Source organism: Podarcis tiliguerta (genome assembly GCF_965153285.1).
Source record: "Podarcis tiliguerta genome assembly, chromosome: 8".
NCBI lineage: Eukaryota > Metazoa > Chordata > Lepidosauria > Squamata > Lacertidae > Podarcis > Podarcis tiliguerta.
This window is the reverse complement of record NC_139541.1, coordinates 2,613,034-2,626,996: the sequence shown is the minus strand read 5'-3', so window position 1 is coordinate 2,626,996 and position 13,963 is coordinate 2,613,034. Positions and strand designations below refer to the sequence as shown.

At 48.5% G+C, this 13,963-nt stretch overlaps 1 protein-coding gene across 2 annotated transcripts in view; it reads right to left on the bottom strand.

Annotated features, from left to right (window-relative positions):
- Positions 1-13,963, bottom strand: part of KCNIP3 (potassium voltage-gated channel interacting protein 3) — a 123,054-nt gene that overhangs the window by 77,637 nt on the left and 31,454 nt on the right. For both annotated transcript variants that reach the window (XM_083454222.1, XM_083454223.1), the window contains exon 2: positions 13,469-13,634. In XM_083454222.1, the coding sequence (XP_083310348.1) occupies positions 13,469-13,634 (166 nt within the window). The remainder of the gene's footprint in view (positions 1-13,468; positions 13,635-13,963) is intronic.

The following is a 13,963-nucleotide window of genomic DNA, read 5'->3' as shown; positions in this document are numbered from 1 at the left end:
TGCACGGAAGGAGCCCGGCTGCTGGATCAGGCCAAAGGGTGCCCATCTACCTAGCATCCTGTACTCACCTTATTCTACACACACAGAGACACACACCTCTCCATCCAGGGAAGACAGAGGCACTATCCCAGTTCAAAGACGCAGAGCAGCTGGCAAGGGGTGTGGCCTGTGAAGCAGATATGACCTGGAGAGGATCCAAAGGGGGCCCATCTAGTCCAGCATCCTGTTCTCACAGTGGACAACCAAATGTAATAGTAGATTTGGGGCCTCTTGTCTTCCCTTCTAAGTCACTGAGGTGGCACCCCCTGCAATGCCCTCTCGGCTCAGCAGTGTGTCTGCAGGTCCCGGGCAGCCCAGACAACAAGACTCCACCCCCTCAACCTCTCTGAGGGCCAGTGTGATGTAGTGGTTAAGAGTGGTAGACTCGTAATCTGGGGAACCGGGTTCGCTTCCCTGCTCTTCCACATGCAGCTGCTGGGTGACCTTGGGCTAGTCACACTGAAGTCTCTCAGCCCCACTCACCTCACAGAGTGTTTGCTGTGGGGGAGGAAGGGAAAGGAGAATGTGAGCCGCTTTGAGACTCCTTAGGGTAGTGATAAAGCGGGATATCAAATCCAAACTCCTCTTCTTCTTCTGATGTGGTCCAAAGGAAAGCAGGGCACGACATTTGGCACCATCTTGGCTGCAAGAGTTGCCAAAAGGAGGAGTAACAAGGCACCATCCAACTGCCTTAGGGTTTATTCCTTAGCCTAGGTTTAGGAACAGAGTCTTCCTTCTTCTAGATGGGCTACCTTCACAGGTTGAAGAGCCCCACCTGCCCCTCACTTTCCTCTACGGCACATGCAGAAACCGCCTTCTTGACCATGGAATGCAGTATTGCTCTTGTCCGCTCAATCCACTGGAGCCTGTCTTTGCATGCAGGTGAACCCCCGCACTTGCAGAGGGTTTGAGACCCATCAACTACCCTCACCTGGTTTAGCTGGTCAGTTGAAGCTGTTTCCCAGGCTGTGGCCGCTGTTGCAGGCTGACAACTTCTAGGAGCCACAGGTGAGAGCTGAGTACACAGTGGGGACCAAAGATGCACAAACCACCCCAGAAGGAGCATGACGTGTCCCCCACCAGAGCTATTACTCTCCCTCTAACATCTCACACCCCACCATGCTAGTAACCGCTACACTTCATATCAGCAGACAAAGCTGCTGCCTTGTTCCATGTCAGGGTAACTGATTCATTGAAGCAGCTGACTGCACAAGAGTGGAGAATGTTCACCCCAGCTCTGGATCTGGCCCAGCCCCCCTCCCACATTCCCACTATTTGGGCACTAATATCTGCAAGGACTCCATGCCTGCCATGATGTCCAGCCCTCCATCTACAAAATGGAAGCAGGACCAGGCTGTGAATGGACAGGTTCAGAACCCCCAAGGGCAGCAACCTCAGGAGCTCCTGGTTCCTGCTCACGCTTCTTGGATGGAAAGGAAAAGTCAGTCTCCTCTGCCTCTTACAATAGGGAAAAAGAGGAAAGCCCATGGAACACAGTAGGGCTCACTTCTGACGAAATACGCATAGGATTGCCCTAAAAAGTTGTTAAGGGCGGCGGCGGCGGGGGGGGGGGGGGACAGACATAAATCCCTGTTTCCTGAGATCTAAAGGTGGGAGTATCCCATGCTTTGCTAAACAAGTAAACTTAGGTCCGAACGAGAGAGGGCGGCGCTGTTCACGCAATTTACAATGGTGTCATCTAAGGGTATTTGCTTAGTAAACAACAAGGGCACTTCCAATGGTGTAAAGGGGAACTTTCCTCCAATGCAAAGGGCCAGCCCAGGGCCCTGATCCACCTAAGGACCACAGTGGGGACAACTGGTTAAAGCCCCCTAAATCTTACCAGGGTCCCAATCCAGATCCTCTTCCCTGCATCTTTTCCCTGCTTTAAAAAGATCCACGCTGTTGCTTCTTTTCTTTCTGTTACACCAGGGCTGGATTACCAAATGGGCAGAGTAGGCCTCCGGGCCCCATGCCTTTTAGGAGCTCCGTAACAACAGGTCAAAATAATTCTGATTCTGTCTTGAAAGAAAATTACAAGCAAGCTTTCTAAGTCAAATGCTAGCCCTCTACAGCATGCACACAAGAAACCTCCAAGTATGAAGCTTTCTGTGAGTTAGTGGGTCGCGAGTTTCCGCCAACTCCAGATCCTAATACAACATTTTCAAGTATTAGGAGATAATTTGTGAGCCCCCCACAACTGACATGGGGCCTCCACAGAGTTTATTGTGTTACACTCACACTTCCCATATCTCTGGGAACTAGAGGACACTCACACCCACACCCTTTGGAATTAAAGCTCCAGAGTTGCTCCTGAGAAGGTTCACTTTCACACTGTGAGAGATGCATTGGGCAGCGAATGAATGATGTGGTCACACACCCAAGGCAGAGGCATGTAGAATAATGTACTCACAATCGAGGGGGCTGACCGGAAGGCGGCAAGCCCAGAGCAAGGACTCCTGCAGAGAGGCGGCAGGTGGCCTCATCTGGGAATGGGTGCTTTGCGCTCACCAGAAGGAACTTTCAGTTTTCTAATTAATACTCACAGCACCCTCCTGTGCTCGCGCACATAATTTCAGCCCTTCTGATTTCCATGGGTGACTTCCAAACATTTCCTAGCAATAGATTCATAGTGATTTGCTCTTGTTCTTTTAAGTTCAAACCCACCCTGTTGACTCTTCAGTGCAGTTGGCCATGCTTAACCCACTTGTGACTGCTGCCAAGCTCTGCACACTTGCATTCTGCCAATACTAACCCATCATAGGCACCATCTCTATGGGGCTGTTGGGGCCTTGGGGCCTTGACCCCTGCAATATTTGTAGACAGGGGGCTGAGCCCTGTAATATTGAGGGGGCAGAGGAGGCCTCTTCCTGAAGTTGGGCACTCAGTGCAGCGTGCTCCACCACCGCTGCCCCCTGCCTACAAATGAGGCCCAGACCACCTTGAACTGTTGCTGCCTGCCAAGGCTAGGTCAAAGCCTCCGTTCCTCAGCCGCCTGCCCACCGCTGCATCTCTTCTGCCTCCGCAGCAACTCAGCCAACACCTCCACCGTGAGGTCTCCATTGAGCCCCCCTGCAGCTGCAGATGTACTTTCGGAAGCTGGGCCACACTTCCAGAAGTACACCTGTGGCTGCCGCAGGCCTCAATGGAGGCCTTGCGGTGTAGGTGGAGGCCTTGGCCTAGTTGCCACAGTGGCGGGGGGGGGGCGAGCGCGGAGCCCATTTTTGCACACACGTGGTGGCGCAAGTGATATCATGACATAATGGTGAATGCTTCACTGGTTGGTGCCATCAACTCGGCGCCTCTGCAACCATTTTATTTTGGTACCTGAAATGCTGCTGTAGCCAAGATATGACATGATGCACATGTAAGACTTGGATCAGGGACGGGGAACCTGTCCAGTACAGCTGTGCTTTCATCAGCCAGAGCATCACATGGCCACTCTGGCCGGGGGTGATGGGAAATGTAGTCCAAAACATCTGGAAGGCACCAGGCTTATGAAGCTTGCTCTAGAAACTGCCCCCCCCAAGAGTCCCATTCCTTCATGCAACACACTTTGGGCAATGACAAACCTTGAAGGTTTGTCACCTAAACGTGGCCCTGCCTGAGCCACACTGATTTCTCAGCCCTAGAACAGCAACCACAGGGGGCCACCAGCTGTCGTAGGCTCTTAAGGTGGTCTCCCCCCTCTTACACACACTCTGAACTGGCCAAGCTCGAGTTGCTTCTCCATTCAAGTGCAGAACCAGCCTCCTCTCCTCCCTTGCAGGCGATATCTCAGTCCATTCCCAGCCACCACCTCCCTTGGTTTACAGCTCAGACTAGGAAATGCTGTGTCCACAAATCCTGATCCCACGGGAAGGTGTATCAGTGACAGAGCTCAGCACCAGACCATTCCTGCTTCCCCCTGTGTTATTGGACACCAGCACGGAGGAAAAGCTGAAGCTGGGGTTCTTCAACTCTGAAAAACAACCCTGGGAGCATCAGCCGAGAGAGGCCAGGCTGGTCCTGAAGGCAGGAGGCCTCACTGGACCGGTGTGGCTTTTTCCTGGCATGGAGGTCACTGATGAAGAAAGCTTCACCAGCTAAAGTTCTGGGCTCAGCATGCCAGTAACAGTACTACAGGAGGGCAGGGAAAAGGAGGAGGGAGAACCCTGCTGAAAGGTATTTGATCGAGAGAAGGCATTTGATCGAGAGAAGGTATTTGATCGAGAGAACATCTGGTGCCCTCCAGATGTTTTGGAGCACAGTTCCCATCAGCCACAGCCAACATGGCCATGCTCCCACCAGACTCAGCATCATTCGGCATTGCTGGCGGGGGCTGGTGGGAGTTGTAGTCCCATACATTAGGAGGGCACCAGGTTAGTAAGGCCAGTGCAGAAAATACGCTGGTGGGTTCATGGAACATGCTCTCCTGAAAGCCGCAATCTGGGTTTCAGATTAGGTTTGTAAACTGCAATAAAGGTTGGTTGATTTATTTCTCAGTGACAAAACATCTTTTCTTTTACCGTCAGGGATTTCCTCTCCTACTGAAAGTGTTAACTATGGATGCCTTTGCCTAGAGATCTTGCAGGATTTCAGATGTGCAAGACTGAGAATGGGAGGTATACAATTTCAAGGCTACAAATGGGGGCTGGGCTTTCTCTTTAAAGTAAGTTTTGAGACCTCAAGGTTGCAAACATGACAATAAAATATTAAAGGATCAGAAATCAGCAGGCAAGTCTAAAAGAAGCACAACTCATTTTGTTTTGTAACCTTGGATGGTTCCTAAGTATAGTTGTTGTTGTTGTTGTTTGAGGGTCTGATTCCAGTTTAATATTTTCTACAACTGAAGATTAGCAATTTCTGAATAAGAATATTGTGGAGTAAGCTCAGCCTGCTCATCACCTGCAGCTCACAAGCAGCAGCAATATTCCTGATATAAGATATAAGCATAATCTGATATGCAGATTATGCTGCTCACAGCCGTCTGAGTATGCATAATACTTTAGCACTCCGGCTCATGATGAATTTCCAAGAAGCTGTGTCAGAGCTTCAAATACGGACAGCGTTTCTAAAAGGCATGTGCAAAATCCACCCAATAAATCACACTCATTTCTATGCCTCAGGTAGCAATATGGCGAAACCCAGCCAGATGGGTGGGGTATAAATAATAATTGATATTATTGTTATTATAACCAACATCTCCAGTTTCAGTTATGTTAAACTGTGTGGATCACAGTCACTGTTGAGCTGGGCCAGTGTGAAGTCACGCTTACGGACTGGCCTGGCAGTTTGGAGACACCACTACACACAACTCAGCCAGGCTGTCAAAGGCTAGTTGCCGTCAGGGGTGCCAACTTGAACAAAATATGGGGGGCAGGTAAGCCCCACCCCGCCTAATTGATCACCTGACATAGTGCACACACACCATTTGAATGGCAATGCCCATCAACTTGGGGGGAGGGGAGCTCAAATATTTTATTGGGAGGGCCAAAGATTCGCTGGCCCCTAGGAGTTGGCTCCTATGGTTGCTGCTGAGGAATGGCAAGGATCCCAGTGCCCTGACTGTTAACAGCTTGCAGGGGCAGAGCATGGGGGTGCCAGAGGGGCCGTGGCCCTGGGCATGGATTTATAAGGGAGGACAAAGCAGGAGCCCTCATGCAGGCGCCCCCCCACGCCCTGGCCAGAGCTCCTCTCCTAGTGTGGCTGAGATGAGCACCGATCTGCACTTGGGGTGCTGTCATAGGGGTGCCTAGTTTGTGCCCATCAAGGGCCATGTCAGCTGCCTGGGTTCCCCCTGCACCAGGGAGAGGACAGGCAGGTGGCACAGCACAGCTCTGCTTGGCTCTGGTGCAGAGCAGGGTCACTCCAGTGCGGTCAGCGGCAAGGGCTGGCGTGTCACAGCAGGCTCCTTCACCCTCCACATCCTGCAACCGGGCGCAAGAACACCCCTGGCATGCACCCCCACACCCCTATGGCATGCGTGAGTGCCCCCCTGGGCACCATGAGCTCATTCAAACTGCCCTGGGGATGTTTTGCCTTTTTAAACAAGAGCCTATGATTTAGACAAAATATATAAAGAAAAACAATCCTTTCCATCAGCAAATTCCATATCAACAATGCTGGTTTAAAATGCTAATTTTCAATGTTATACCCAATATGTGTTGAAGCCACAATCATCAAGAATGTGGATCAAGAGTCATTATAAACATATTTGCTGCTTATCTTCCCTACAGATAATACCACGGGGACGAAAAGAAGGTGCATGACAGGGCTTGCAAGAAAAACAGACCAGGCTCCCTGTGCTTTGTCTCCCAGACTGATGCATTGCCACGAAACACAATGTATTGTATGAACACAATGGTAGCTGACATTGCTCTGCAAGGTATTTTGCTTGTGGCAAACAGTTCCAGAGTGAGGCCACCAGCTTGAGAACCTCCAGTGTCACCATGAGCTCATGGTAGTCATGGGAAGCAAAACACAACTGGACTGTTAGAGACAAAAGTTGCTGAGTAAGCTATTTCAAGAGGCCATTTTATTACATCAGAGATGGGTTGCCATGTTGTACCTAAGAGCAACACAGGAACATAGGAAGCTGTCTAATACCAAGTCAGACCATTGGTCCATCTAATTCAGTACAGCCTGCACTGACTGGCAGTGGCCCTCCAGGTTTCAGACCAGGATGCCTCTCTGCCAGTCCTTCCTGGAGATGGTGTGGAGTCGCAGTGGTTGCAGAAGTACACACAAATCCATCACTGTCCCTGGAATCTGAACCACGATAAGGCTTGGACCACACCACATCACACCAGAATGTTGCTGTCTTTTACATGTATGTCACCACTAAGTATGGCTGCTGTCTTTGTCCATGGAGTTTTCTTGGCAGGGATACTGGAGTGGCTTGCTACACTCAATATGCCAGCAAATTTGGAAAACTCAGCAGTGGCCAGAGGATTGGAGAAGATCAGTCTACATCCCAATCCCAAAGAAGGGCAGTGCCAAAGAATGCTCCAACTACCGCACAATTGCACTCATTTCACACGCTAGCAAGGTTATGCTTGAAATTCTACAAGGAAGGCTCAAGCAGTATGTGGACCGAGAACTCCCAGAAGTGCAAGCTGGAATTCGAAGGGGCAGAGGAACCAGAGACCAAATTGCAAACATGCGCTGGATTCTGGAGAAAGCTAGAGAGTTCCAGAAAGACATCTACTTCTGCTTCATTGACTATGCAAAAGCCTTTGACTGTGTCGACCACAGCAAACTATGGCAAGTTCTTAAAGAAATGGGAGTGCCTGATCACCTCATCTGTCTCCTGAGAAATCTCTATGTGGGACAAGCAGCTACAGTTAGAACGGGATATGGAACAACTGATTGGTTCAACATAGGGAAAGGAGTACAACAAGGCTGTATATTGTCTCCCTGTTTATTTAACTTATATGCAGAATTCATCATGCGAAAGGCTGGGCTGGATGAATCCCAAGCCGGAATTAAGTTCACTGGAAGAAATATCAACAACCTCAGATATGCAGATGACACAACCTTGATGGCAGAAAGTGAAGAGGAATTAAAGAACCTTTTAATGAGGGTGAAAGAGGAGAGTGAAAAATATGGTCTGAAGCTCAACATCAAAAAAACGAAGATCATGGCCACTGGGCCCATCACCTCCTGGCAAATAGAAGGGGAAGAAATGGAAGCAGTGAGAGATTTTACTTTCTTGGGCTCCATGATCACTGCAGATGGTGACAGCAGTCACGAAATTAAAAGTCGTCTGCTTCTTGGGAGAAAGGCGATGGCAAACCTAGACAGCATCTTAAAAATCAGAGACATCACCTTGCCAACAAAGGTCCGTATAGTTAAAGCCATGGTTTTCCCAGTAGTGATGTATGGAAGTGAGAGCTGGACCATAAAGAAGGCTCATCGCCGAAGAATTGATGCTTTTGAATTATGGTGCTGGAGGAGACTCTTGAGAGTCCCATGGACTGCAAGAAGACCAGACCTCTCCATTCTTAGGGAAATCAGCCCTGAGTGCTCACTGGTAGGACAGATCCTGAAGCTGAGGCTCCAGTACTTTGGCCACCTCATGAGAAGAGAAGAGTCCCTGGAAAAGACCCTGATGTTGGGAAAGATGGAGGGCACAAGGAGAAGGGGACGACAGAGGACGAGATGGTTGGATAGTGTTCTTGAAGCCACAAACATGAGTCTGACCAAACTGCGGGAGGCAGTGGAAGACAGAAGTGCCTGGCGTGCTCTGGTCCATGGGGTCACGAAGAGTCGGACATGGCTAAACAACAACAACACCACTAAGTATAGCCCTTTGCAGAGCAATGCAAGCAAGAACTGGGGGCTGAGGCTGTTCCAAGGTGCTTCCAGTCTTGATCTTCCAGCCAACCCCCACAATGACAGAACCTTTGAGAGCCAGCATGTTGCTGCAGTTCGAGAGTGTCAGACTAGGAATAGGGAGAGCAGGGTTCAGATCCCCACTCAGCCATGAAGCTCAGTCGCTGCCTCTCAGCCTAACCTGCCTCACAGGGTTGTTGTGGAGATTAATTGAGAAGAGGGAGAGCCATGTATGCCATCTTCTCTCCTTGGACAAAAAGGTAGGATATAAACGCAATAAATAAAATAAATAAAGCCAGGGCCTTCTGCGTTCGAGGCAGATGCTCCATGATTGAGTTAGTACAGTTGTTCGCTATATCGAGGGCCAGTTTAAAGCATGTTGGTGCCTGAGGCAAAATACAAGATGGTGCCTTCCCAGGAGTGCCTGGCGTGCTCTGGTCCATGGGGTCACGAAGAGTCGGACACAACGACACAACTAAACAACAACAACAAGCCTTCCCTGGTGGCGAGGCAGGATCCCTCAGGGCACCTGAGTGCATCAGGCTGGCTTGGCAGGCCATGTGCACCCCCGTCTGTCTACTTCCTGCCCCTCTGCTTTTGCTGCCCAGGGTGGCTTCCTCATTCTGCTGAATGACATGGCCAGTCCTACATAGACCAGATCTTTGTCACAAAGCTGAAGCTGGAAGATACAGGGCTACATCGCTCTGATCTCTTGCATCCCAGCTGCTGGGACGTTAGGGACATTTTCTATGGTAGACATACTATTTGACCTGGGAACAAATAGAGGTGGAGCATCACAGTTCATGATGCAGCTGCCTTCCTTTCTTTTATTTTAAAACTGGCTGTACTGTACCCCTGTTTAGTTTGACAGTAATCTGACATAAGCAGAGGACTTCAGCAAGTGAAACTATCCCCCTTGAACGACAGAAAAAGCTTCAGCTGCCAAATGTCTGAGTGGCATGGCAACATTAAAGGCACCAGAACAGGGCCAGCTAAAAAGATGGCAACCCCAAAGTACACTGGGCAGACTTGGATCTCCTAAGTCAGATTTGTTAGGTTGCAGCATCAGCGTGACAATCCTTTGCTAAATCAGTAGTTCAGACAGTAAATTGAATGTTTGCCACTAGAGGGAGCCAGTGACCCAGCAATATGTACTTTAGGTCCTCAGTTCATTCTTCTCTGGGTCCAAATCGAAAGTGAAGTTCTTTTGAAGGAGCTTCCAGAGGAGTTTGTTCTGGAAGGAGCGCTGCAGTCGGGTTCTTCACGGCATTCACACAACACTGCTAAAACCCAAATGCCAGCCTGTATCCCCCCCCCCAAATTAAAGCCAGAGTTTCCCTTTCTGCGAAAACAAAAAACAAACAAAAACTCTGAAAAGTAAAAACTTATAAATCTGCCATCTGCCATAGCTGGTGGGGAGTTTTCTTAGCGCATCCTTTTGGTGGGTAATTTGTCATGTTGTTTTGGTGAGTGATCACTCTTGGCACACCCACTAAAACCATTTGCTCCTCAGCTGACCACCATTTTGCTTCCAGTAGCCCAAACCACCCATTTACCGATTTCCACCAATTGCACCCTGAATTTCAGAAGGCAGATTCAGATAATGTCAAGATCTTTACACAGTGCATGTGTGGAGTTGACCTCACAATACATGCCATTTTGACTTCAGAAACCTCAACAAATTAATACAGAGTTCTTCTGCAAAGCATCATCCTCACCAATTTTTATTATTATTATTATTATTATTATTATTATTATTATTATTATTATTATTTTATTGCCACTACTATTATTATTTTTAAAACCCCAAAAAGAAACAGATGTTGCATTTCCATTCTTTAAAAAAAAACACCAAACACCTCTATTTTGCTGCTAAGTTTGCTGCTGCACATGTTGTGAATATTTTTTTTAAGGTGTGCACACAAGTACAGGAATATCTGTGTACATCCCTGGAACTGGAAGAACTATTAAAGAGTGTGGGGGAGAATATGTTATGCAATGTGATGGTCTATTTATGGACCGCTTTTTGGTCCATAGGCTGCCAAAGTGATAAACTGCATATTAATACAAAAGGAATATTATATGAATCAATCAAAACAATATAAAATGGCAAAACCACAAAATACCCACCATTCACACTGGATATATATTTGTGAGCTGCCTTTATGTTTCTCACGGCAGAAGCAGCTTCCCAGCATTCTCCCTCTCACTTGGAAGCTGGGCAAATTCACACAGCTCCACTCTCATCTAGGAGGAAGCCCACCAACAGCCAATCACCTTTGCCCTCCCCATACCCCAAGGGGGACACACAAAAGGATGACTCCGCCTTTGAGCCATCCCACTTGGGACTGACCCACCATGGCAATCTGCCACTAATAGTGTGGCAAAATCTTGCTCTTCACAGGTTGAGTTAGCTGGCCAAATATTCCGGTTAGCGATTAAGGAGAAGGACCAGAACAAAACGTTCCATCAAGCCCCGTTCACTGGACAGGAAACAGCAGAATGCCTGTGAAACATGGGCAATTGCACACACAGAAGAAGCAAATCTGAACGACCCATTTGTGATATGAACCCTCACCTGGAAGTGTCCACCAAAGGAACAGAATGCGTGCGCATCACTCCCCACCCAACCCTGCAGCTTCTTTGGCAGAAGAATGACAGTCGAACCGGCCATTCACTGGTAGCAGAGAAATGCCCAAGAAAAGGATTCAGTCCGTGGGTGAGGCCCATCTGAACTTCAGCTCAAAAGATCACCCCAGCAGCCCCTCCTCTCTCCATTCTGCTCTCTGGCCCTGCCCTTAAACAACTGTGAAGGGTCCACTTGGCCGAGTGGGCAGAGCTTTGCCAATTACATTTCTGTGTATTGTCCTATTCAAATCCAGGAACAAGGGCAGCAAAGGGACGAGAGAGAGAGAGAGAGAGAGAGAGAGAGAGAGAGAGAGAGAGAGAGAGGCAGCTTTTTCTGCCCAGGGAATTGACCCTCAAACTCTCAAAGGTCCACTTAGCTCAGTATTTTCCAGCTTGGTATTATTGTTGTTATTGTTAGCCTTCTAAACCACCATGGTTTAGCAGCAAATGCATTTAAAACAAAACTAAAACCCTAACAAGAAGTCCCTGTGGTGGAGACCAAGCCTTCCAGCTGAATGTCTCCCGGCTGTTTCTGGAAAGTGCAGACAGTGGATGCCTGTTGCATTGTCTACTCACTGACTGGCAGGCACTGGCGGAGGAACAGGGGGCAGGGGGAGCGCACCGCCCTGGCACCATCGAGGAGGGGGGTACCATCGTGCCCGCCCCTGGACACACGCTGAGCGCCAAATCCCCAGTATGCACACCATGCCCCCAGGACGCACACCATGCCCCCTGGGATGCGCGCCAGCCCCGCCCCCGCCTGCTCTCTGCCCCCAGTGCCAGAGCATGCAGCTTCGCCACTGCTGGCAGGGTTTCAGATGGAGGCCATTCCTAGCCACACTTGGACTTGCCAAAGATTGAACCAGTAAACTCCTCAGCCTAGGGATCTCTAGGCCACATGACATTTCCATTTTTGATGAAATTATAGCCCAAAATTTAATTATGAATCCACCAATTGGCGCTCTCAAACAGTGACATGCAGTGAATTTTTTCGCAGGGGAACAGTTAGGGCCGGAAGCGACAGCTTGCGAGGGCGATGTCACACGTGTGACGATGTTGCGCACGTGAGCACCATGCCTCCCTGCCTAAGCCGGGCAGACGCTTTCCAGGCTTTGGGAAGGAGGGGCCAGACTTTAATACTTTACACGCTAATTTACCAGGAACATTTTGGGGACTAGCCTAGTCTCCCTATTCCACTGACTACACGCTACTGCTCTCAGACCTTTCTGTTAATAGCAGCCTGGACATCTCTGACAAAGATCTAATTGGGCACCTATTAATGGCAGCAAGACTAACGATTGCTAAACACTGGAGGGACACAACTGGACGTACACTTTCATAGTGGGAAGTGTGGTGTATCTCATTTCTAGAGAACCAACCCCAAAATCAAGAGTTTTATGTGGCACTTCGAAGACAGACATATTTGCTTCAACTTGGAGCTCTTTTATTAGTTATGTTAATAAGGAACACAACTGACAGCACCCTCCCCCATACTATGTATAAATCTGGAATGTTTAGCATCTGTATTTATGGTTTAATATTGTATTCTCATCGTGTTCATGGCACTTACTGGCAATCTTACGCTTTTATATCTTGACATGTAAACAGTTTTCCTGGCCTTATAGCACTGTTGGTTAGTGTGTGTTGCTGATAATGCCAAGGCTGCAGGTTTGATTCCTGTATGAGACAGCTGCACATTCCTGCACTGCAGAGGGTTAGACTAGATGATCCTCAGGGTTCCTTCCAACTCTCTGATTATATTATCTTCTTTGTCTCCCACTTGTAATAGAGTTTTGCTGTTAATATTATGCTGTTATTATGAAGGATGCCCTGTGTGGAGCTTGCTAACCACAAGGATTTGCCCTTGTGCGAAGGTGTGTGTTCTATTGTTACTTAGAATCAAAAAATCATAGAACCATAGAGTGGGAAGCGACTCTGAGGATCATCTAGTCCAGGGTTTTCCAAACTTGTCTCTCCAGCTGCAATTCCCATCATCCCTGCCCCCTGGTCCTGCTAGCTAGGGATGAAGGGAACTGTAGTCCAAAAACAGCTGGAGAGACAAGTTTGGGAAACCCTGATCTAGTCCAACCCCTGCAATGCAGGAATATGCAGCTGTCCCATACAAGGACTGAACCTGCCACCTTGGCATTATCAGCACCATGCTCTGGTCCAGTGATGGCCAAGTTTGGCCCTCCAGCTGTTTTGGGACTACAACTCCCATCATCCCTAGCTAACAGGACCAGTGGTCAGGGATGATGGGAATTGTAGTCCCAAACAGCTGTAGGGCCAAGTTTGGCCATCACTGCTCTAGTCTAACGAACTGAACTTGATGCACTGCATTCGCCTTTGGAATAACTGTTACTGACTCAAAAATGACAAATAACTGCACTGCTGAAGACATTTTTATTATTCTGTACCTAGATATTATTCTTGAAAATAAATTTAAAAATCAAAAGAGCGCAGACGCTTCCATTGCACTCCTTACCTGATCCCTGGGGAGCAGTGCTGGAGAGGATCCACTTCACCAGGCAGCATTTCATCAGAGCCTTGCGCGTGAGCCGCGGCTTCTGCCATTTCACGTTCTCCTTCCTCCCGGGGGGAGTCTGGCCTGGATCACCCAGAAGGCTGCCATCAGTCTCCTTGCTGTCATCCTAAAGGAGAACAGGTACAAGAGGCCTCAGAATGGTGATTTCCAACTCCCTCTTAGTCAAATACTCCATGTCACACGTTGTGATATCCTGGAAAGCCCCAGCCCTAACCCTAACCCTAACCCTCCCTGCTACCAAATAATAATAATAATACAATTTTATACCACCCTTCTTGGTTTAAAATATAAAAACACAAAAATACATACTATTGGAAAAAGCAAACAGACAAACAAACCAATCCTACACACACACAGTTTAAAAGACCATAGATTGCTTAATTAGCCAAAGGCGGGGGGGAAAGAGGAATGTTTTGCCTGTCACTTAAACATATA